General features: G+C 44.2%; 1 protein-coding gene across 4 annotated transcripts in view; it reads left to right on the top strand.

Annotated features, from left to right (window-relative positions):
* NAA35 (N-alpha-acetyltransferase 35, NatC auxiliary subunit) overlaps positions 1–23954 on the top strand; it is a 478604-nt gene that overhangs the window by 163134 nt on the left and 291516 nt on the right. For all 4 annotated transcript variants that reach the window (XM_085633095.1, XM_085633094.1, XM_085633092.1 and 1 more), the window contains exons 7-9: positions 1786–1852; positions 1940–1983; positions 18982–19032. In XM_085633095.1, coding sequence (XP_085489221.1) covers positions 1786–1852; positions 1940–1983; positions 18982–19032 — 162 coding nt within the window. The remainder of the gene's footprint in view (positions 1–1785; positions 1853–1939; positions 1984–18981; positions 19033–23954) is intronic.

The following is a 23954-nucleotide window of genomic DNA, read 5'->3' as shown; positions in this document are numbered from 1 at the left end:
GAGATAACTTTTATTGGCTCCGTGGACTTGTTGGGAATACAAAGTAGATTTGCGGTAGTAATAATTGACTATTTTTCAAAATGGTTTAAAGTGGAATTGGTAAATGAGGTGCTGATCCCCAAATTCAGGTCAGTAGAAAGGGGTCCTTAGTAAGGTTGTATCCAGAAGAACGTCAGATAATGGCAGTCAGTTTTGTTCCCCTGAAATGGGAAAGTATTTGAAAGGTCTACATATCAGACACAGAAGAACCCAAGAGCCAGTAGGTTAGTAGAAAGGGTAAATTAGGTCCGCACAAAATGTATTTAGTTGGCAGTGACACATCGAAAACAATGTATAGATTTCATAAATCAAATATTGTAGTCTCAGAGAACTAAACCCAATATGACGGGTCGTTCCACTTTTGAAATATTGAGAGGAAGAAAGCAGAGGATCTAATTAGCCAGAGGCGGAGATGGAATAAATGATTGTATGGACTTCAAAGAAACTGAGATATTTATCAAACGAAAACTCGATGTGTATTAAAAACAAATTGGCAAAAAGTGAAGCGCGAAGAGAATGACTATTGCAGTGGGTCAGATGGTGAAGATTAAGAATACACTGAACATTTGTAAAGGAGAAACGATGTATTACGTACCAAAAGAACGTGACCATAGGTAGGAATTTAATTAGGATGAGTGAATGGTGTGGAAAAGAAGCAGCTGTAGTGTTTGATGTCAGGGGAAATAAAACAGCTCATGGTGGTCTGGCTGAAAAAGTGTAGAAGGATGTACTTAGAATATTTTTCAGAAGATCACAAACAAGATTACACGTCCCAGGAAAGTTTAAAGATTAGCTGATGTAGCCCACATAAACAATATTCATGTGCACCTTTAGAACCAGTCACCACAACAAATAAAAATTACCACTTATCGGTATTGGCTTGCTACTAAAAATAAGCAACATATTGTATATTGATGTTAGTTATTGGAAGTGGTTATACATATCACATAAGGAATTTAGACTTGCAATAGCAAATGTAGTTCTAAACAATGTATGGGGGAGGGTTTTGTTTGGAATGTTCATGCAGAACTATTCTGTTATGCATGGCTCGCATAGAGAGCCATTAGCGTGAGTAACTCAATTATAAATCCAATAATTCACCGTTGTGACGTGGGAACAGGGGCTAACAAAACCTGTTACCCACTGTTGCAACGTCATAAAGGAATTCTAGGCTGCTGTGGGGCCTCTTGTCAGAGCAGCACTGGAATCCAGAGAGCACAGCTTCTGGAGGAGAGGGAAGGGAAGACGCGTAGAGTGGTGGGAGCGGGTGGCAGGAGTCCAGATATCTTTTTTTTTTATTTTTTACTTTTTGGGTCGGGTGAGAGGCCATGTTATGCATGTCTTCCCCAGGACTCCAGCTGAAACATTGGCAGGTGATTTGAAGGCCCATATGTCAATTACAATAATCCCCCCCCCCCCCCCCCCCCAATAGTCACGTATCTCCCACTTTTCAGTGCTGCCAACTGGCCGCAGGATGACAGGTTGACACAGTGCAAAACTAACCAATGTACATGTTTACCCCTGCTCAGATGTGTGCAAATGTTATTGTTTTACGTCTGATCGCGTTTTGTGACTAAAACCTAGTTTAAGATTGGTGCTCTATCATGCATCTGCATATAGTATCCCCCATTCATTTGTGGTACTAGATTGTGTTTTCCCCAAATGTCACTGCTTTGAGTGTCCAGGCGCAACGTGTGTTATTGAAAAGAAACACTTTCCCTTATTTTTGTGTTCACATTTTTGCAGGAGGATTTTCAGTCGATGACCTATGGTTTTAAGATGGCTAACAGCGTGACTGATCTTCGAGTAACAGGTACAGAAATAATTCTAGATTAGATTCTCAGTTTGAAGCTATAATGTTTTGTTGAGTTATTAATGGAAATCTTATATGGTGTTTTAGGTATGCTGAAAGATGTAGAAGAAGATATGCAAAGGCGAGTTAAGGTACTCATCATTTTTCTTCTACTTGATCATATGATTTTATTATATTCCTTTGAAGACTCCTTTGCCTTGCCGCCATAGCATCCTAATATCTGCCTTTCCTACTCTGTATTTTCTCACGTTTTGTGCATTGATTGGTCCTGTATTACGTATATAGGTTTAGTATTTCATTGCAATCATCATGCTCTAATTTTGTGGCTAATCTGTTGTATGTGAAGTGCCTTTTTGAATAATTGATATGTGTTTATTAAACTGAGAATTTTGAACAGGAATTCAATTCCGTACACAAGATCAATGGTGGATTGAAAGATATGTATGTGGTGGTGAAGCCTGACTAATGGCATTAAAAATATTACATTGCTAGCTATATAGTTGTAGTATGAGGTATGTGCGTACATGCTCTCGTGCACTAGTGCGCGAGAGCTCGTATTCATTTAACTGTGGTTCTACAGTCTGGCTGCGAACGATGCGTGCCAGGATTCCTTCAACGTTAGTCAGTTGCTGGAGATCCTGGTACGCAGCGGGAGCGCCGGGCTGTGGGTGTCATTGACCTGTACAATAAATACTTCCAAAGAAGAATTTCGTATCCTCTCTTACTTCATTTGGCGACGAGGAAGAAGAACGGACCGACGCGTCTGACACCCACCAGCATATTTATATATTTTTATGTGGTGTGTCCCCATATCTATTTAATGTGGTATATCCACATCTTATGCACTTGTTCTACTGTTTTATGTGGTGCGTCCCCACATCTATTTTGTGTGGTGTGTCCCCATATCTATTTTTTATGTGGTACATCCACATCTTATGCACACGTTCTACTGTTTTATGGGGTGCGTCCCCACATCTTGTGCGCAAATTATTGTATTGTGTCATGTGGCGTTCCCACATCTACTTTTTACTTACCTTATTTAATGTGGTACATCCACATCTTATGCACACGTTCTACTGTTTTATGGGGTGCGTCCCCACATCTTGTGCACAAATTATTGTATTGTGTCATGTGGCGTTCCCACATCTACTTTTTACTTACCTTGTTTAATGTGGTACATCCACATCTTATGCACTTGTTCTACTGTTTTATGTGGTGCGTCCCCACATCTATTTTGTGTGGTGTGTCCCCATATCTATTTAATGTGGTATATCCACATCTTATGCACACGTTCTACTGTGTTATGTGGTGTGTCCCCACATCTTTTTATTGTGGTCATCTCATGCCTGTACTCGTAAATTGTTTTTATTGCGTTACGTTGTGCGTTTTACTCTCCTTGTTTTCTTCTTCACGCTCTTGATCGTACTCTTGTACTTCCTTCGTGTCGGCCCGGCCAGCTTTCATGATCTTTGTACCTGAGTCACTTATTGTTTTTGTTGTGGGTGTGTATCGGTTGTTTTCATGGGAGAAAGGGAGATGGGTGGTTGAGTCGTCTTTCGTGCCTCCTGTGATCCTTATTGTTCCTTCCCACTCACTATTTTCTCTTGGCGTTTTCTTTCAATTTTCATATCTTGCCATGTTTTCGCTTAATTCTTTTACCGTGACTTTTGTTATACCTTTTAGAGTTTCTCCCTTCTCATTGTAAAGAAGGGAGATGTTGTAGTATGCTGCTCAGCCAGGATGTGTGTGTGTGTTAGAATGTTGAAGTTAGAATGTTGGAATGGTTTGAGTCAGTTGGTCTATGGGCTGAGCAGCATACAGGCTGCTCCTGGTGGGGCTCGCTATTTATATACTTAAATACCTGTAACTTCAATCTTCAATAAATATACTTGAAGTTACCAACAACGAACGGACTATCATTCTGTTTATTACAATAGTTTATTTACATTAAGAGACCTGGTTGTTGGGGGGTCGTCGGCTGGATATTGGAGCACAGTAAAGGATAGATTGTCACCCATTCCAGCCCAGTAGCCGAAAAAGGCGTCTTTTAAGAGCTGACTGAAACACATGCAGGGTGATCCTCTAAGGAAGGGATTTCGGGGAAGGTGTCCAGGGAGATTCAAGGAATATGTGCAGTATGACTAGAAGATGATAGTGAGAAAAGCACGAAGAATGTGAGGAGACATTGATGCAGATATTTTGATGGAAATAAGGAGGGAAGGGGATGTGCCGCTAAATGTCTCCCTTGGGGGTTTGTACAGCCCATCCAGTTTACCAGAGATCCTTTTTTTTTTTTTTTTAACTGTGTTTATTGATTTTCATATCTTAAGAAATAATACAATTACTATTTGTTTATACAGTAATTCGCACACTGTGATCATTATACAGATGTTGTCTCCTCCTCTAGGAAGTGTTTCATGGCATAAGGAAATGTCTCACAAGTTAAGAATGTCTTTGTTGCTCTTCTTCCGTTCACATTAGACAGCACATCAATGTTTAGAATATTAAATATTGGTGACATCATTGGTATCTTCACATGGCATAAGGGCGGACTGAAACAATTATCTAAACATCGGTGCCACAATGCCAGTACATGCTCTATGGGTCATTTTTCTTGGTATGTCGGGGGGGAGGGGGGTGGGGGGGGGAGAAGGAAGATCGGGGAGGGAGAGTGAGATGGTAGTCTGGGGTATATAGAGCACGGCGCGCGCGGTTTCTGAGCAATAGTATATCTATGACTCCAGTATCGCTGGGGGGGCATCTGGGAACATCCACTGGGTGTGTGAGAAGGTAATTCCTAAGAGGGTCCCAAATATCTCTTGCTCGCGAGGCCAGGCGGAGCAGTTCTGCGTAATTCGTCAATTGTTCCTGGCAATATATTAAGTCAGTGAGCCAATCCGTGAATTTCCGCGCTCGGCCCCTGCCCCACCTACAGGCAACACGCCGCTTAGCCATCAACAAGGCAGTCGCGGTGTATCTGCGATATGGTTTAGCAATGAGCGCAGTATAGCCTAGTAAGGCGACCAACGGAGTGCGGTCTAATGATAGCATTGTCATTTGGTCTAATGCGTTGAAAACTTGATCCCAGTAGTTGTGCACTCCGGGACACTCCCAGGCTAGGTGGAGGAAGTCCGCCCCTGGAGCGCCACATCTATCGCAGCGGTCATAATCTTTCAGCTTATATTTTGCCATTTTGACCGGGGTGTAATATAAACGATGTAAAAATTTTGTAATACGCAAGCGGCTGCTGGCTGAGATTTGTTTGGTTTGTAGGCAGCAATATGTCCAGTGTTCATCTGTGAGCTTGTAGCCTAGCTCGGACTTCCAGTGCGTGCGAGAGGCACAGGGGGGTACCACCTGCGTCGTATGTATGGTGTGTGATATAGTGCAGAAACCATGTAGCCTGGGGAAATTGCCCAAAGTATTTGTTGTAATGGGGCTAATCAGGGGGAACCCTGATGTAATAGAGCGTATACCCTGTCTCAGAGCCTGGCATAAAGAAATGTCTCCAGAGGGGATGGTGGGATTTCGTGGAACATTTGATCTAGTGTTCGAAATTGCCCATTATGGTAAAGTTCACCCCATGTTTTGACGTGTATCCGCTTCGATAGCTTGTGAAATCCTACCTCCTGGAATAGTGGTATGCGGGGATGATCTGATAGTGGAAGCAGCGGAGAGTATAGCATGGGACATTGCAGTAGGGTCAGGATACGGTTGCAGGCCGCAACTGTACAGGTCACAGTGGTTGGTGCCTTGTCTCGTCGTTGGGGGTAGTGCATATTGCTCTGTCGAGAGGTATCGGATCAGCCAGCCACTGTTCCGCAGTGACCTGTGGCATTTAACGGTGAGGATGAAACCAGTAGTAAGCATAGTGTGCTTGGGCACATATGTAATAGAGTTCGAAATGCGGGATATCAAAGCCCCCCTGTGAATAAAGCCTGATGAGAATGTTCCATTGCAGTCTCGGTTGTTTATTCCCCCTCCCCCCCCTCCCCCCCCCCCCCATACTAACTGGATCATTTCTGATCGTAGTGCTTTAAAAAAATGCCTTCCAGGATGGTACGGAATATTGAGGAATAAATATAGTAGCCGCGGGAGAACCACCGTTTTAATCAATGAGGCACGGAAGGTTATTCCGCAGCGCCTTGTCTTGATGGTGCTGTCATAGTTTGTCTGCCAATGGTTCTACCGCCAGGGCGAAGAGTAAAGTGGAGAGAGAGCACCCCTGTCGGGTGCCCCTGGTAATGGGAAAGGCCTGAGATAGGTGACTATTTATTAGGACCTTGGCTGTTGGGAGTTGATATAGTAGTTTGATCCACGATAGGACTAAGGGAGGGAAGCCTATCCGTTGCAAAACTCCAAACAAGTAGTCCCACTCGACTGAATCGAACGCCTTTGTGGCGTCTAGGAAAACCGCAGCCAGCGGCAGGTCTGGGTCTACATTGTGGAGGATTGAGAAGAAGGTGCGGAGATTGGGTGTGGTCGCCCGTCCGGGGATAAAGCCCGCTTGATCAGGTAGGGCCAGCTTCTCCATGAGCAGGTTCAATCGGTTAGCTATAACTTTGGCCAAGATTTTAGTGTCTCAATTGATGAGAGACAATGGTCTGTAGGAATCACAGTGGAGTGCTGACTTCCCAGGTTTGAGTAGGGAAGTGATGAGTTCCTCTCTCATGGAGAGAGGGAGTGCGCTGTTTCGAGAGCGTCCTTGTATACTTCTTGAATGATGGGGACTAAGAGGTCTATGTATGTTTTGTAAAATTCAACAGGGAGCCCGTCTAATCCAGGGGCCTTGCCTGATTTCATGTGCATTATGGCCTCCCGTATCTCGTCGAGCTCAAAGGGGGCACACAAAAACTCCTGTTGTGAATATCCCAGCCAAGCTAGTGCCAAGTCCTCCAAATAATTGTCTAAGTCGAGGGCATCCTGTCTATTGGATGTGTACAGCGTGGAGTACTGTGTAGTGAACTGGTTGATTATATCAGCAGTGTCTCTATAGAGAACAGCCTCCGGACCTTCTATCTCTAAGACGTAGTTTGAAAAGTGGGGCTTACGTATTGTTTCGGCCAGGGTCTTCCCAGGGCGCTCAACCCTCCCTGTATCTGCGGGCTACCCAGTGCTTATCCCTGAATTTCGCCTCCTGATCCGCAGTGTTGGTATATTCCGTGAGCTTGTCCTGAAACACTGTCTACTGATTCTTTATTTCTCTGTAGGAATTCCTGGATTTCTTGCCCCAGCTCATCCTGAAATACTGCATCTAGCAGTGTTAAAGGGGATAACCTCCAGCTTTTGCGTGGGACGCTATAACCCAGGGGCATGATCGGAATAAGTTCTCGCTAAATGCCTTACTGCAGTGATCGACGGGCCAAGCCCGCGTATAAGCAGGAAATAATATAGACGGGCCCAATACGCATATTGAGCGGTGAAGTGTGTGCCTTCAGTGGTGTGCAGGTGGAGATGGCGCAAGGCGTCTAATAGTCCGTTAGCTCTCAATATGCCATGTAGGGCGTGTTGCGATCTGTTGTAGTGGTGTGCCGAGGAGTTAGACCTGTCAACGGCAGGGTTGAGAGTGACATTGAAATCCCCTCCCCATATTATATGCGTGGACCCTATCGCTGTGATCTTTCCCCAGAGTATAGTAAAAAATAAATCGAGGGAGTCTACATTGGGGCCGTAACAGCACACCAGGGTGACCGATTCCGTGCCCAGCCTGCCCCATGCAATGCAGTAACGCCTGTGTGGGCCTTGTTCTGACCCAGCAAGCACAAAGGGAGTATTTTTCTTAATAAGTATGGCCGTCCCCCTGGAGTAAGAGGAATAGGCAGAAAATATTCTGTGGTCAGCCCATTTGTGCACAAAGGTGTTTTGGTGATTGGGATTGATATGGGTCTCTTGGAGCATCGCAATGTGAACCTGATGCCTGTCCAAGTATGCCAATATTTGCCGGCATTTCCTTGGATCTCCTAGACCTCTTACGTTCCATGTAAGGATGTGCAGATTCTGTGATGTGGTTAGATTAGCCATCAGTTGTAGCTAGCAACGTTAAGTGAGAATATGATTATGCTGTGGTTATAAAGCCGATATATTAGACAACAACAATGCATCTGTTTTTCACTTGTGGCTCGTGTGCTATGAGTGAATTCCAAGAACAGTCCTTATCCCTCCCCCTCCCACTGAAGCATCCCAAACATTCCAGTATTATGTTCCCTACCCCCCTCCCAAATTACCCGTAACTTCAAAAACAAACTGTGTGCTGTTGCGCAGTACAGAACAAAGGGGGGAGCACCCTAGGGGGTGGGGGGGAGGGGACTTCTAGGTGTAAGCACGGTCACACCCTGCCCTCTGAGAGCTGAAGCGATGGGATGGTCAGGCTCAGAGAGGACGCGGGCGCTCAGCATTAATTGTCCCATAGTCCCAGTGTGTCATTTATCTGATGTTCGATGGTGAGTGACCGGATCTGGAGGATGCTTGCTTCCAATCACCGGAGGTACTGTCATCGCGCTGCTTCGCTGTGTGCAACTTTGGCACCGATTACTCAGTGGCTGTAGATCTCGATCTGGGTGATGAGGTCGGAGAGTCTGATGTGTTGTTGTTACGCTTGAGCCTTTTCAGAAAGTCCTCCATTTGGTGCGGCTTAGTAAAGAATGTTTGCTTGCCTTGGTGCGTTACTCGTAGGTGCGCTGGATATAGAAGTGCATAGTCAATTTGAGCCTCTCTCAATTTTTGCTGAGTCTGAGATGGAGAGATAGCAAGAGAGATGGAGATTAATGAAAAAAGCTAGGTAGCTTGATATTGAGACTTGAGAGCTTGAGGTTCATATTGTCCAAGGGCAGAAGGACTACTGCAGGAGTCTGACAAATAATCCAGTTTGCTTAGGACAAAGTTGTTGATGAGGCAATATTCCAGTACTATAAAGAATCGGATTTCAAACTTGTAACCCAGCTTCTTCGACAAAGTGTAGTTTCTCTATTCATTCTGAAGCAAGCATTGGACCCAATTTGTAGCAGCTTCTTAGATAAGTTTTGATTTTTCTTAGTCCGTTCCCGAGGTGCCTATCCATCCTTGCCAACCTGAAAAAGAAGATACTGTGCACTTTGTGGCCAATAGTGTACTTACCATGCATAGTCAAGACTGCAGCAGCATAAACGTCCTTCAAATGCTGGTTGCAGATAAACTACAGTGAACTCGTACTCGTTAAGATTTCTGCTGCCAAACATAACAATAAATGTATTTATTTATTGAGTTGTTTTATAACAACCTTTTTCCTGCAGCCACTGTAGAGTATTGCATTGTTTTGTGGTGAAAAAAGTTAAAGGCGGAGCATTCAAATGAGGGAATACTGTTGTTGCAGTCAGGAAGACATCGGTATTAGCTGTTCAGTCCATGTACTCTGTAGCTACAGGGCATGGCTCATTTTTAAGGGAAATAGTGGTGGTATAGAACTTGAATATTTGCTGGGGAATATGGTTTTGAAGAGGCTAGTTTGCAACAGTTTCTTGATAGCAGATTGGTTTGGTTTAGGTGGATTCACAGGTCTGGGCCCTTCACAAGCGGTGCTTGATGAAATATTTTAGTCATTTTACGACAACTACTACTGCATTTACATCTACATCATTACACGGCTCCCAGTAGCCTAGGGTCACTAAATGCTGATCATCCCACCTTGAACTCCACAGAAAGGGAACCAGAGATTGGAAGTTTTAGAAAAGTTACGTATTTTGATGTGCATTGACGACCAGAATAGAGCAGCTTTGTCCAGGTTTAGAGGTCAACGTAAAAGTGGACACCACCATTCAACTTTCACTAGAACTCCTAAGCGTGTGGGCTGACCTACAGGGGGCCAGAGATGTACTTATGATGGGGCTAAAATGTGCAGACATGTATTACAGTATAACTTAAAAATAAAATGTGTTTTTACTGAAAGCCAATGTAGTGCTGATTAGGTTGATGAGAACTTTTTTTTTTTGTACTCTGAAAGTTTAATTGGCATTTGTAAGTAATGGCATTACATCTGCATGCAGGTCATCGTTTGCTTCAATCACCACTTGCAGACAACGTAGTTCCCCTGACAGTCCTTTCTAATATAATGCACACAGAATATATCATTAAACTAACTCTCCCTCCTCCTCCCCTACCCTCCCTTCCCCTTTCAGTGCGTGTCAGATTACATGGTTCCATGCACAATCCAAAATGATTACTATTTGCCAGATTACCAAACATGCCTAGGCAGTTTTTCACTCTTATTCCCTTCTTTGGGAGGCCTCTCCTGCCGGGGCTTCTTGAGATGTTGTCGCTTGGCCTCCCTGTATGTCCGCCAGCATAGAGGCCCATGCCAGTAGGTCCTCCTCAACTTTATCATCCTTCTGCACAAATTTCATTCATACCGACTCCTCAATTACCCATTGGCTCACATCTCTAATCCAGTCCGCAAGCCGCGGGGGGCCGAGGATGCATCCATGCTATAACTACACGCCTCCTAGCCAAGGCAAGTTTCAGATTGACAAATCGCTTGTTTATTTTCTTGTGCTTTGACCCAGGCAATACTCCCAGTAGTGCTTGCCTAATATCCTTGGGAATGTTCCAGCCCGTGGCTTCTCGCAGACTTGTAAGTACTTCCTCCCAATAGGGGAGCAGTAGCGAACATGGCCAGACCATATGAAGAAAGTCCTCACCCTTGTTGGTTGCATCTGGGACATTCATCCCTACGGGACAGGTAGATTATATGTAGTGTGCGTGGGGTGAGGTATACTTGATGTACTAGATTGTATTGAAGGAGCTTAAACCGTGTATTTGCACTAACCCTCTGCACTCCTTCGTGTACCTTCCTCCAGTCACTCTCCGTCAGGGGTTCATCCAATAGCATATCCCACTTTTGCTGGATTCCAAGGGTCTCTCCCGGTAATTAATTTCTTAGTGCACTGTAAAGATGGAAAATTAGTCGCCTACCCTGCGCCATGTACAACATGACTTTCAGAGTGTTAGTGGTAGGAGGTTCCTCCGGGAACCCCGGCCAAAGCTCACGTGCAACACTAGAGAATTTCCCATATTGCTGGAATCGGCCTGGTCCTAGAGCAAAGATATCCTGTGCTTCCTCCTGAGTCTCTAACCTCCCGTCCACATAAAGGTCTCCCAGCGTCTGGCATCCTCCATCCCTCCAACGGCGAACCAACATGGAGTCTGCGATACTGACGAAAGGGTGCAGAGCCCACAGGGGCTTATCAGGAGTGAACGGGGCATGCTACGCCACGTTCTCCCATACTGCTTCTACATGGCGCAAAATATACAGGCAATCCCTGTGGACTCCGCTTCCCAGCATCAGCAGCTCTGTCAGCGAACCGTCACCGTATGTTCCCGCCAGCAGGCGTTTCTCCCAATTAACATCTCTGTCTAACCAGTGAACCGCGTGCTGCAACTGAGAGGCCATGTAATAAAACTCCAAGTGGGGCACCTCCAGTCCTCCCTTTTCCCACGTCCTCTGTAGCGTTGTCAGCCGCACCCTTCTTTGTTTCTTCCTCCACAAGAGGTCTAGCAGTGGACTCTCTAGCGTACAAAAATAAGGTTGCGGGATTGTCTAGAGTGAGTGTTGCATTGCCCATAGGTACCAAGGCAGAACAATCATTTTAATGATTGCAATGTACCTCATTAGCGACAATGGCATATCTGTTCAGAAGCGGCTCGACCCCCGCAACCCTTCCACAACCTGACCAACTGTAAGCTCAAGGTAGGCAGTGGCTTTGTTTGCCAGGTGGATACCCAGATATCGTGCCCCCTCTCCCACCCACGGTAACTCGATGTGCAGTCACTCCTCCATTGGGACCATGGCTAGTCAACTGACAGGGACCACCCTCGACTTCCTGGGGTTGATGCGAAGTCACGAGACATCACCGAAGTTCCGCAAGAAGCAAAGGTATAGAGCTCTCTGGCTGTGTCAAATAGACCAGTGTATTGTCTGCATGTAGAGAAACTACACGATTAGTCTCCCCATGCTTAGCACCCCAGCGGTCCAGCACAGTCCGCAGACGCACGGCTAGAGACTCCATAACTATTGCAAATAATAGGAGGGAGAGTGGACATCCTGATGGGTGCCCTGACAAAGAGTGAGCCGTCCAGACACCATCCTACCCACCCACCCAGACTCTGGCAGTGGGAGCTGCATAAAGCAACTGCACCCATTTTAAGAACTGCTCACCCACCCCAAGTCGCTGAAGGACCTACCACATATAGGACCTCACTACGGAGTCGAACGCTTGTTCGATATCCATCAGTGCTATGGCATAGTCAGTCTCCAACAAACCTGGGGCATGCCACACAAGTTTTGATTTGTACTTCTTTGTGGTATAAATCCCACTCGATCTGAGTGGATAAGCTTGGGCATCCTCGGGAGGAGATGTTCTGCCATTATCCCACTAAGTATTTTTACATCAATATTCAGCAGCGAAATTGGCCTCTAGAAACTGGATAAGTTGGGGTTCTTGTCATTTTTGACTAACATGGCAACCTGTGCTCCCTTCATGGAAGGTTGATGAGAACTTAATCCAGTATATCAAATCAAAAATCTGTCTTACTGCTGCATTTTAGGCTAATTGCAGCTTTTGAGATGTAGCTGGATAGTGAATCCGCATTTAAAGCATTAGAGTAATTTAGATGTAAGTACATTGCTTTGTCAGACTTCTGATCTCTTTACAATTAAGGCACCATAAGTGACTGTCCTAATTGAGCATAGGGTATGATCGATCTTCTGAAAAGAGGATCCATTTTAGGCCGAAGGAAGTGATTTTGTTTTACAACTGTTTAGTTGTTGTCACCTGGATTTGATGCTCTAGTTTGTACCTTTTGGAGTTACATAAAAATCTTATCTGGAGAAGTTGGAGTGTCTCTTTCAACACAATATTTTGAGAGTTGATTTTTCTCTGACACTTGTGGTGTTCATTGAAAGTTAGCTCTGTGTCATACCAGACCACAAGATTGTTGAGTTTCTCTTTTGAAGATGGGATTGCACCCTCCTTCTCTGGCCAGGAGAAGAAGGTATCGTATTTTGGGTCAAATTGTTGTTTACTACAATTTTTTTTTTATGCTGTTTAAGTTCAGATGGTTGTGCTGTTCTGGAGAAGTAGGTGGTTACTGGGCAGTTTCTTCTTTGACTCTCTCTTGGTATGAAGGGTGAGCAATTCAGGGGTATACTCTTGCCAAGTGGTAATACCACTCAGTAGCTGCAATGCCTATTTAGAGTTACAAATTCAAGAAAAACTACGCTTGTATTTACAGGTGAGTGCAAAGATCAGTTAAAAATAGGTTATTTAAAGACAAATCGAAGGTCCTAGGAACTTCTGGTTCAGAGATGTAACCCAGAACGTTTCTGTAGCTCTTGTGCTCTAGGTACTAGATTGATTTTAGAACATTGGCCTTGTGGCTAATAATATACTATTTGGCAGCTCTCTAGTCGACCCTTGGATCTTCAGAACTCATCGGGTCTCTGTATCTTGTGAGGAATTTTCCTTACAACGGGTTTTGGTTTGTGTAAACAATGCTGATGCAGTACTTCTAGGCCATGTCCTTGTACTGTTATATTTTTTTCCAAGGAAGTGGGAATATAGGCCAATTAAACTAGGTCCAGCATACAGGCCCGAAACCTAGTACAAAGCAAGTTGGTATGCCGTTCCTATAGTGTGTTGCAGGTAATTGTATGTGTAGAGAGAACAGGTAATTTTATGTGTAGAGAGAACACTCAGGACAGGAGAAAACTTTCCTCCTTTCGTAAAAAGACCCTCACACACCCAGCCAGCTAGGTGTCTTGCTTCATCATTGGGTCTGCTCCTTATCGGGTCGGCGCTGTAATACCCGATAGAAGAACGATGGATTTAACCCAGATCTCTTGACTGGGGGAGAATGTATGCATTGTCAGCATTCCGTCCATCATTTGTTTGTTGTAATACCCGATCGGCACCCATGATGGAGCATTCTTGGCGGAGATCTTTTTTCCTTTTTGCGGTTGGGTGTACTGCATGTGAGGGCCCTTAGTGAGTGTAAATGTATCAATGTGAAAGAGGTGTAAGGTTAAAACAGAAATTAGTGGTCCACTCAAAACAACTTTATCGAAATGTGGCCACTAACCTGATTAAAAACAAGGAAGTGCGCACACCTGCTCTAAGGTTACAGGGTAATGCGCTTGGAAATTAGGCCAACATGTTTCTTGCCTTAAGTCAAGTAGACGGCAATTCTTCAGGGCCGGAGTAAGATCTATCTACGCTTTTTGGTGGTGGTCTGAATTAGTGAAAAAGTAGCGACCACCCATACAGCACCCTAAAATGTGGTACCTGTAGATCTACAATATAGCCCTATTTGGGTCAACAATGCGTACTAACGTGTACCGGCAGGTGCAGACACTATAAGGTGTAGTGTCATCGCGAACTCCGTTTGTTCGGCAGTCGTCCTACCCCTCACTCTGCCAGCCCGGGCTACTTGACTACGCCGAATTGCCGTCTACTTGACTTAAGGCAAGAAACATGTTGGCCTAATTTCCAAGCGCACAACCCTGTAACCTTAGAGCAGGTGTGCACACTACCTTGTTTTTAATCCGGTTAGTGCCCACATGGCTCTGGTATGATGAGCAACAGGATCAGCATCAGTGAAAATAATGTAGTAGGTAAACAAACAACACAAACTAACATTAAAATGCGTACCTGTTGAGTATGGTAGACATTGTGAAATGGTAAAGACAGCAGGGCACAAAGGGATTCTGGGTAATGCATCAAGTTTCTGTTCAGACAACCACTATATTATTTATCCCCCATGTTTGGGACCCTTAGTGGTAGGAAGGGTGGGAAGTATGGCCGGGGTGGTGGGGGCGCATTAGTCACAGCACATATAAGAGGGGGGATTTCATGGATTTGCCATAACTCTCAGCCGTTCAGGGGGGCGAATGTCCTCTTGGAAGGCAATTGTCAATTCGTCCCAGTGTGTCGCAATAGTGCGTTTGCGTAGTGCCCTGTCCTCCTCTCTTAGCACAGCCACATACTCCATATGGATCCATTATTATTTTTATTTATAGATTTATAGAGTGCAAGGCTACCCAACAGGGTCTCCTGGTGCTGTACAGGGCATCAGACAAGCCGCAGGCTGCAAAAAAACGACCGCTCCGGATGTAGAATTAAACTTGGTGGGTATAAAAGAAAGTCTTTAGATTCTTACGGAAGGCTAGCAACGAGTGACACTTCCTGTGCTCAATTGGAAAAGTTCCAGAGTTTTGGGCCCAAGTAAGAAAACGAGCAGCCTCTCATGCGAGCAAGGCGGAACCTGGGCACAGAAAACAGTGAGAGGCTGAATGATCTCAGCTGTCGGGCAGGCGCGTAAGGTATTTGCAGGCTTTGTATATGAGAGGGCGCAAAACCATGTTTGGCCCGGAACCTGTAGCATAAAGCCTTGAATTCGATGCGCTTGTTCACCTTGAGACAGTGGAGTTTATGAAGCAAAGGTGAAACTGAGGCATGTCTAGGTAGCCGAAAAAGGAAGCGCGCAGCTGCATTCTGTATGATCTGCAGACGGTGGACTGAGGCTTTATCTGCGCCCAAATACAAAACATTGTCGTAATCTAGTCTGGATGTCACCAAAGCCTGCATTACCACTCTCTGGGCGGCCGGTGGAATTAACCAGAGAATCTTTTTAAGCCTTTTGAGAACAGCAAAGCAGGTCGCAGTGACCCCGGACACGGGAGGTTTGAGGAAGAGATTTTTATCAATAATAAAACCCAGGTTCCTAACTTTAGGAACCGGAGCAGGTAATGGTCCCAGAGTATCAGGCCAATGGTTAGTTTCCAAAGTTCAGGGTTATTACCCAGAACAAGGACCTCTGTTTTTGTGCCTTTCCGCTTCAAGGCATTTCTGGTCATCCACAAGGAGATATTATTCAGTCCGAGCTGGAGCAGGGAGGGAACTTGATGCTGAGCGGCTGAGAGAGAGAAGATAATCTGGGTATCATCTGCATAAGAAAAGGTGGTCAGTCCCGACTTCTCAGCATTTCTGCCAGAGGGCAAACATACATATTAAAGAGCAGAGGGCTCAGAATTGATCCCTGAGGCACACCAGAAGATAATGATAAGGGATTCGACCTGGTGTTATTCCAGAAGAAATGAAAGGTGTGAGGTTTTAAAAAAAGAGATCAGCCACCTCAAGGCCAAACACTCAATACCTGAGGCTTCAAGACGGTCTGCCAAGATGGAGTGTGACACCGTATCAAATGCCGCACTCAAATCCAATAGAATGAGAGCGGCTGTACCTCCACAGTCTAGCTGTTGCCTGAGATATTCAGTGACCCCAAGCAAAGCCAATGCCGTGCTATAGCCTGATCTTAAGCCATACTGTGACGGATTAAACAAATTGTGAATTGCAACAAAAGAGGAGAGTTGGGCATTGACGTGTCTTTTCAGTAACTTAGAGAAAACAAAAAGGAGTGATATCTGGCGTAAGTTTGAGTAACATAGAGACTCAAGTCCGTTTTTTTTCAGTAAAGGATGACCAGGACATGTTTCCAACTCTGAGGTACGTGTCCTGAGTTTAATCAGGTATTGAGAAGTTTGAGAATCACAGTAATGACCGCTTCAACCAAGAGTCTGAGTCTGGAAGGGGAAAGGGCGTCAAGTTGGGAGCTGGACTTGATGGATCCCAGTAATGATTGAAGTGTAGCCAAGTCTAGCTGGAACCAAGTCCTGATCCATTCCAGGATGGTTGCTCACCAACGTGAGACAGGACCCCGGGAAAACGAGTTCCTCTTCATGGCGATTGATCTCCTAGTTAATAGGAGTGCCAGTTCTAATTACCTGAAAACTACTTTTCCCACTGTTGGGCGTTTGAATAAGCCTAAAAGGCAGCGTTACGTTTTGAATATGTTTTCTAGGTCAGATACAGACTTCAAAATAGTGCGGATCTCCTCCCAGTAAGTGGATACAACCGGGCAGGCCAGAACTTATGCCATTCCATCGTTCGGGTCTTGGCAACAGGGGCATGTAGCGTTAGCAGTGTTGTAGATTGTTTGCAGCTGTGATGATGTTAAATATGATCCATGATATTTTGTGAGAGAGGGAGATGGCTTGATTTCTCATTCTTTTTGAAGGAGAGGGTACACGAGTTCAATGTCCCATTTAGTATGGAGTTGTAATAAGAGGGTTGTAGTAGGTTTCGGAATTGTTTGTACAAGCCAGAGACCAGCCTTTTTCCTGGACCGATAGTTAAAAGTGTTTGAAGTACCGGGTGAGGGGCTGGTTAAGTGTCAGTGATGTTTCAGGTGTCATTCAATGTCGCCAGGCTGTATCATTGTGTCAAGAATTGGCTTACTGGTAATTTGTTGTGTTCAGTGAGTGTGTCCAAAGGATGGGATTCCCTAAGCAGAGTAACCCAAAGTTCTCCATTGAGATGCAGGACTAGACTCTGAGCCCACTTCAAAGTAGAAAAGGATTCTCATGGGGATTGCCGGTGCATATGGCACCAAATCCGGTGCAACTGCTACTGCTATGCATTAGCTTGTAGCAGCTTGTTGCTTGCCGTTGGTTCTGGGGCTATAGGAACAAAGGTTTTGCGTGTGATATCTAGTGCTGTATAATCATTGTGGGCTTTTGTTTCCTGGAAATGATGACCAGCTAACCAGTGGGCTGGTCATTGTAGTTGGTCTGCCAAATAGTATTGTTTGATATCTGGAACACCTAGGCCCCTTGTTCAGTGGGAAGTTTGAGTTTTCGAAGTGCAACTTTCAGTCTGCCATTGTTCCATATTACTGTGCATCCTTTCCAGTGGGTGAAATCTGGATCTCGGAATTTGGAACCGGAGATTGGATAAGTAATACAGCAAGCGGTGCAGGATTGCCATAAAGTGCAACCCTACTTGGGACTGCTATTAGCAGTGTCTTCCAAAAGTTGATGCGGTCCTTTATAGCAGAAGTTGCACGCAGAAGGTTTCCATCTAGTTTGTATTTGGAGGTATTGTATGATAATTTTATTGCTGCATAAACCTTTCAGTTCACCCCAGAAATCTTCACCCTATCTGCACTCTAAATGCCTGAGCTCCATAATCATTGAATTTGGTGCTTTCTACTACCTTTATGCGTAGTTCCGGGGAATGTAGCATGGCCTGTCAACCGGATCAGAGTACCTTATTTGTTCTGAGATAACGAAATGAGATGTTTTCCTAGCGTTCTTCGTGTGTATCTATCACAAAACTTTGTGCGGGGCATATGGGATTTAATGGGTTTCAGCCTAGTTAGCCCAAAGTCCTTAAGCCTTCTTAAAAGCGATGTGTGTCTCCACTATTTCTGTTACCTCCATGCAAATATCTCCCGGGTATATGAGGGCGTCCTCTGCATATGAGAAGACCATGTGTGCCTCCCTTTCCATAGGAATCCCTCAATCCTGACCCATCTAGCCGAACCGCTGGTCCAGAGGTTCGACTACTAATGCAAATAGGAGGAGGGGGCAACCCTGCCTGGTCCTGTATCTGACTGCGATGGGTCTGGATATCAGTTGACCAGTTTTGACTCTGATGGTGGGAGTGGTGTACAGGAGCTGTATCAGCTTGATCATTCTGTGACGCAATGCCAGCTAATGGTGGTCTACTTTTCAGTAGAAGGACATGTTCTGTGAACATATGTTTCCTCCATTGTATGTCTCAGCTCTTTGTAATTCTAAGCCTAAAGTGATGACTGTAAGTCACAAGATTTAACACTCTTAACTTGCACATGATAGCAACAGCTTAAGCCCTGCCCCCTCAATTTGTAGCCAATCACCATGGGACAAAATGTATTCTGCATAAAAGATTAGTATGTATTAGTTGCACTGACATGAACGATGGTAAGACGCACAACACTGGCACTATTATTATTATTTGTTTTGGCACATTATGCCAAGCATACTAAAGCTTCTGTCCCTCGAATTGAGCTTAAACAGTGCTACACCAAAACTGAATAATGAAGTAAAGGGCTCAGGTTATTTCTGCATGAAATATAACTAGCATTATGAAATAGGCAAGCCATTTATGAATGATTACGATATTTCTTTCATTTTTTATTTTAATTTTCCAAGTATGTGTAACTAACTACACCACTAAATGCTGAGCGTAAAGTTTTATATTGTTTCCTGTACTTTGTTTCAGAGCACCCGTAGTCGTCAAGGTGAAGAACGAAATCCAGAGGTTGAGCTTGAAGTAAGATATCTTGGTGCTTTTTCTCTTCTGTGGTGCTTATACTATAAGTCTGAACCTCCTTTTGACGAGGGAGCTCGAGTTAACCAGTTTTTGAGCCCTGCAACTTGGTTTGTTGATCTCATAAGTTGAACTTGAAAGAGAAGAAAGCCACTATGTGTAAGCAATGATTGATGGGGTTCAACTGGAATACTATGACTTTGAGTAAATGGATTGCTTCTAAAGAAATGTTTGTTCCTGGCTTGATTCTCAAGGTCATCACTGACCGGTAAGTGCATGCATGCACAATAGTACTGGGCGAGTTTAGATGTAGGGAAGATCCAAGGCATTGTCAACCTTGATTCAGCCATATGTGTAATTGCAACAAGGATGAAAAACAAAAAAGGGGTGGGAGCACACTGCTTCACCTCCCAGCACAGTTCGCCCCTTAGCATTATTATAAATGCAGTTCATGGTACATGCTTACTTGAAATTTTACTGGAGTATTCCACCAAAGTTGGTGCAGGTTAGTGCTGTAAATCTCTAGACACGTGTTTCTGGATATCATGCGTCATCAGTAGAGATAACAAGCATTTACAATGCAATGGTCTCGGCATTGGTAAAGTTAGAGCTATTGACATTGCCTATGGCATTATTTTTGTTTATGTTTTTGTTTTCAAAACATTTAAATAAACGGCATTGTTAAAAACAAAAACAAACAAAAATAATGCCCTGAGCAATAGCAATAGCTCTAACTTTAACAATGCCGAGACCGTTGCATTGTAAATGCTTGTGTCATTATTTCTTTACAACCCAAAAGACTTTGCACTGAATTGCAGTTCTATTTGCAACCTTGGAGTAACTCGGAATCAATGGGAATTTTTTTTGTCTGGATTAGACTGTTAACTACCTAATCAACAGCTAGACTTCAGATTGATTGTGTGCTTTTGCTCCCCAATAAACATAATTTGGGGATGAGGCAAGTATGCACTCTGCTCCTCATACTATTCGTACTTTTAACAAAGTCGCTGGCTTGTACACTCTGCCAATACTACTGGGCATGTGGGTTAAGTTTCGGGAAATATAGAAGTCCGCTGTCTGTCAAACATTTCACACTGCATGTGCACACTATTTTATCGAAGCAATATACTCACGTAAAAAGGAATCTCAAAACGACGGTCTCCCCAAGTTGAATAATCAAGTACCCATGGGAATCAAAATCAAGAGCAAAAGTCCTTCAGTAAAGACCTTTATAAGCAAACCTCACAAAGATTCCCGACAAGATACCGCATTGCCTATTTGATCCATTGAGCACACAAACCATTACTAACCAATATTCTAATCTAAGTTTCTCATATTTAAACACCGCTACAGACAATCTTGACCATAGTCAACGCTAAGCGTAAAGGGCGCACAGACTCCAAAAGCACCGCAGAATCATATAAATGGTAGGAACGCACCACACAAATGCTGGCAACGTGTGTGCTGGTTTGTTGTTGTTACAACACATCATTCTTGTAGTTGCTTCCTGTTTATACTGCATCGGAAGCTCATGTGTGGTGGCTGCAAAATATACAAACGATCTCTTAACTCAATTTGTTACCAAATCTACGGAAATATTCAACACATAGGTTAACAGAAACCGGTAAATTTCAAAGGTCACTCTAGATCAGTGGAGGTAAACAATGTGGTTACTAAAGTAAGTGAGATGGGCACAGCATTGAAACACAAAAGCAGGCAGGTACCGGTCATGTAATTGGTCCATTTGTATAGAACTCCTTCCATCCTTCGCGTCACACTCGTCCTTCGCGCATCTTTCCGGCGATGCCTGCAGCCTTTCCTCCACCTACTCTGTCCTAGTCTCAGTTCTGTCGGTCTGTCCCAGTCTCAGGAGGTCAGACAGAGGTGAGTAGGGAGAGGGGTAACAACACTACCGCCTCCCCATTTTGCCCCAGGTTTCAGGGGCTACCGGAAACCCAGTTTCCAGCGTAGGCACGTCAAGTCATAACAAGCTGAAACGTCCATAAAAACAAACCTAAATCGTAAAACGACATGAAAAGAGTACACAAAACAACGAACTACAACCTTAATTCGCCAATCCTGAAACCAAACATTCCACTTTGTTTTAGAATATGTGGCTCTAATTGGCTTAAATAACTCTGTTCGAGGTATTATAGCACAACCATATCGTGTGATTATAAACTCAAAAAATAAAAAAATGACTGTTTACGTCTTTTCAACAAAAGTGTTACGATTAAATTGATAGTTTTAACAAGTATGTATGTTTTGGGGGGTTTCTCCTTTCAGCAGCCGCAAAATATGGGAAAAATGACCATTTCAATATGGCTGCCAAACGTATGTCATCGAGTCGTTTGTTGATATTTTTGTATATTCTATGTCGTGCTGGTACAGTTAAACCTCGCGCATTTGACCAATGCAGTTTTGGTATATTCTGTGAATCTCACCTTACTCGGGTTGATATTCGGTAGTATCTTGGCTCTAGGAGATTACCGGTGCTCCGTGGCTTTGCGTCTCCCAGCGTTTTACTTTTGAGGGGACAATTGGCCTTTCGTAACAGAGGACGCTTGTGCGAACGTTAAGGAGGTTAGCGAAGATGGACGGGTCAGAGTAGAGGTAGATTAGTTAACATATTACCAGGGAGTACCGAGTTGAGGATTTCTTTCTAAATGCTCCTGCATGTGCAACAGAGACGTAAGGGAATCGCCCTGAACACCACTGCCTTTCTCCGAGGCGAAGCAGAAATGCCTCGGAGAAAACGCAATGGCGTTTTCGGATTGGGGGGCGTGTTTCTTTTTCTCTCCTCTTGCCATTGGCTGGAGGAGAGAAAAACACGCCCTGCGAAAAGCAACGAAAAAACACGCCCCCCAATCCGAAAAAGACGGGGCCTGTTTTGCGCGACAAGCCGCTTCTCCAATGGCTGGCCAGCATTTACGAGGCCAGCCAATGGAGAACAGGGGAGAAGAGGGGCGGGTTCAAGCCCCTCTTCTCCAAGTCATAAGATCTCGCGAGCGAGACTGCGCAAGCGCAGCCTTCGCTAGCCGAGACCTAAAAACAAATTTGATCTGGGGTTGCTGAGCAGGCTGCCACAATCCTTTCAGGTCTCAGTACCTCTCACAGGTGCATCTCCACAAGCTCGTCAGCTCAATGGATCAAGGGACCTTAAAAAAAAAAAGGGGTGGCAACACACTGCTCCACCTCCCAGCACAGTTACCCCCCTTAGCATTATGGTAAATGCAGTTCATGGTACATGCTTACCTGAAATTTTACTGGAGTATTCCACCAAAGTTGGTGCAGGTTAGGGCTGTAAATCTCTAGACACGTGTTTCTGGATATCATCCGTCATCAGTAGAGATAAAAACAAATTTGATCTGGGGTTGCTGAGCAAGCTGCCACAAGCCTTTCAGGTCTCAGTACCTTTCACAGGTGCATCTTCACAAGCTCATCAGCTCAATGGCTCAAGGGAGCCTTTTCAAACAAAAAAGGGGTGGGAGCACACTGCTTCACCTACCAGCACCGTTCGCCCCTTAGCATATAATGTATTTTTTTGTGAACCACTATCCACTACTGTGTTGGGTGTTGACTCTATTGGAGAGTGCCTTTTTAGTTCCATTATGCTTTATGTTGTAAAGGGATGTTTAGTGAACAAGTGGTGGTTCAGTTTAAACTGATCTTTAAGCCTATATTGTTACCTCAGTAGTTTTTTTGTTTGACTGTACCCCCTTTTCCATGTCAGCTGTGGAGTTGGACCTCTTGTGTTGTTGCCCAGCCTTCATGTTTTCAGGTACATCTGTGCTTCAAGTTGACGCGGCTTGCTTTATTCGAGAAAATGCAGTGACTAACTTATTGTCTGATAATACTTACATAGGGAATACTACCCAGCTGGGGTCCATCTTGGCACTGGCTCTCTTTGAGACATGGCTGAGTCATAATCTTTTTACTTATTCCAAGTACTTTAAATTCAGTAACAGTAACATGGTTAAGCACCATACATACACACATCATAAGCTACTCCATGTTGAGACAGACTTAAGATAAAATAGTCACAATGAGATTTGTTAACTTCATTACCTCTTACTTGCTATCTACCCATAGCACAGGGTTAACATGGAGGCCGTGATGTACATGTTAACCTTACTACAATGCACACATAAGTCTCTGGCAGGTCTGGTCTACCTGCTTCACAGCACCAAAACAGTGGTGAATACTTATCTATTACATTTTGCACAAACTTAATTTACAAGCTAGTTCTCATTACAGCTTATAACAAAGAGAGGTGGCAGGGTCACTTGTGCAAGCTTATTACTTATTTCCTCATGTACAAAAAGAACAGTTTTCAAATGAGGTGCTCCAGGGAAGTGGGCTGCCACTATTGCCCACAGAAATGAACTGGAGAACCCAGTCCAAAAAACAGTCAATGCAATTTCCCGAGCACCCATGTGTGAAGAAAAGATGTATCCAATTCCTGTTGTATTCAAATCGATGTATTTCCTCAAAATTCTTCAATTTTCAAATACTCTCACCTTCAGTTATAGCCTTCAATTTGAGCCGACACGTGTTTCGTCAGAAAACGATGTTCTTACATCTCTGACTTCATCAGGGCTATAATATACAAACAGAGAGAGGCTAAGCTCCTCTATGTACATTATATAGTTCCTTCACCAAACACTCTGGTGTATAGAAATTATAAAAGAGGGAAAATCGATCATTACAGTGTGACATGGTGTCTTTTCTAGCCATTTGTGCTCTAAGTGAATCTTAGCACTTCATATACCCACATTCTGCTTTAGTGGTTTCTATAAATGTGTTTACGAATGTGACTCGCTCCCTTCTTGGTTGAAAACTACCACGATGAGGGTAATGTTATCACTGAGGGGATGACAAGGGTGAAATAGGGAAGTAAGGTCTACTAAGAGGAAACAAAGAAA

This window comes from Triturus cristatus, chromosome 2_1, assembly GCF_964204655.1.
Source record: "Triturus cristatus chromosome 2_1, aTriCri1.1, whole genome shotgun sequence".
Lineage (NCBI taxonomy): Eukaryota > Metazoa > Chordata > Amphibia > Caudata > Salamandridae > Triturus > Triturus cristatus.
Note: the sequence above shows the minus strand (reverse complement) of the source record. Positions and strands in the feature narration are given on the sequence as shown.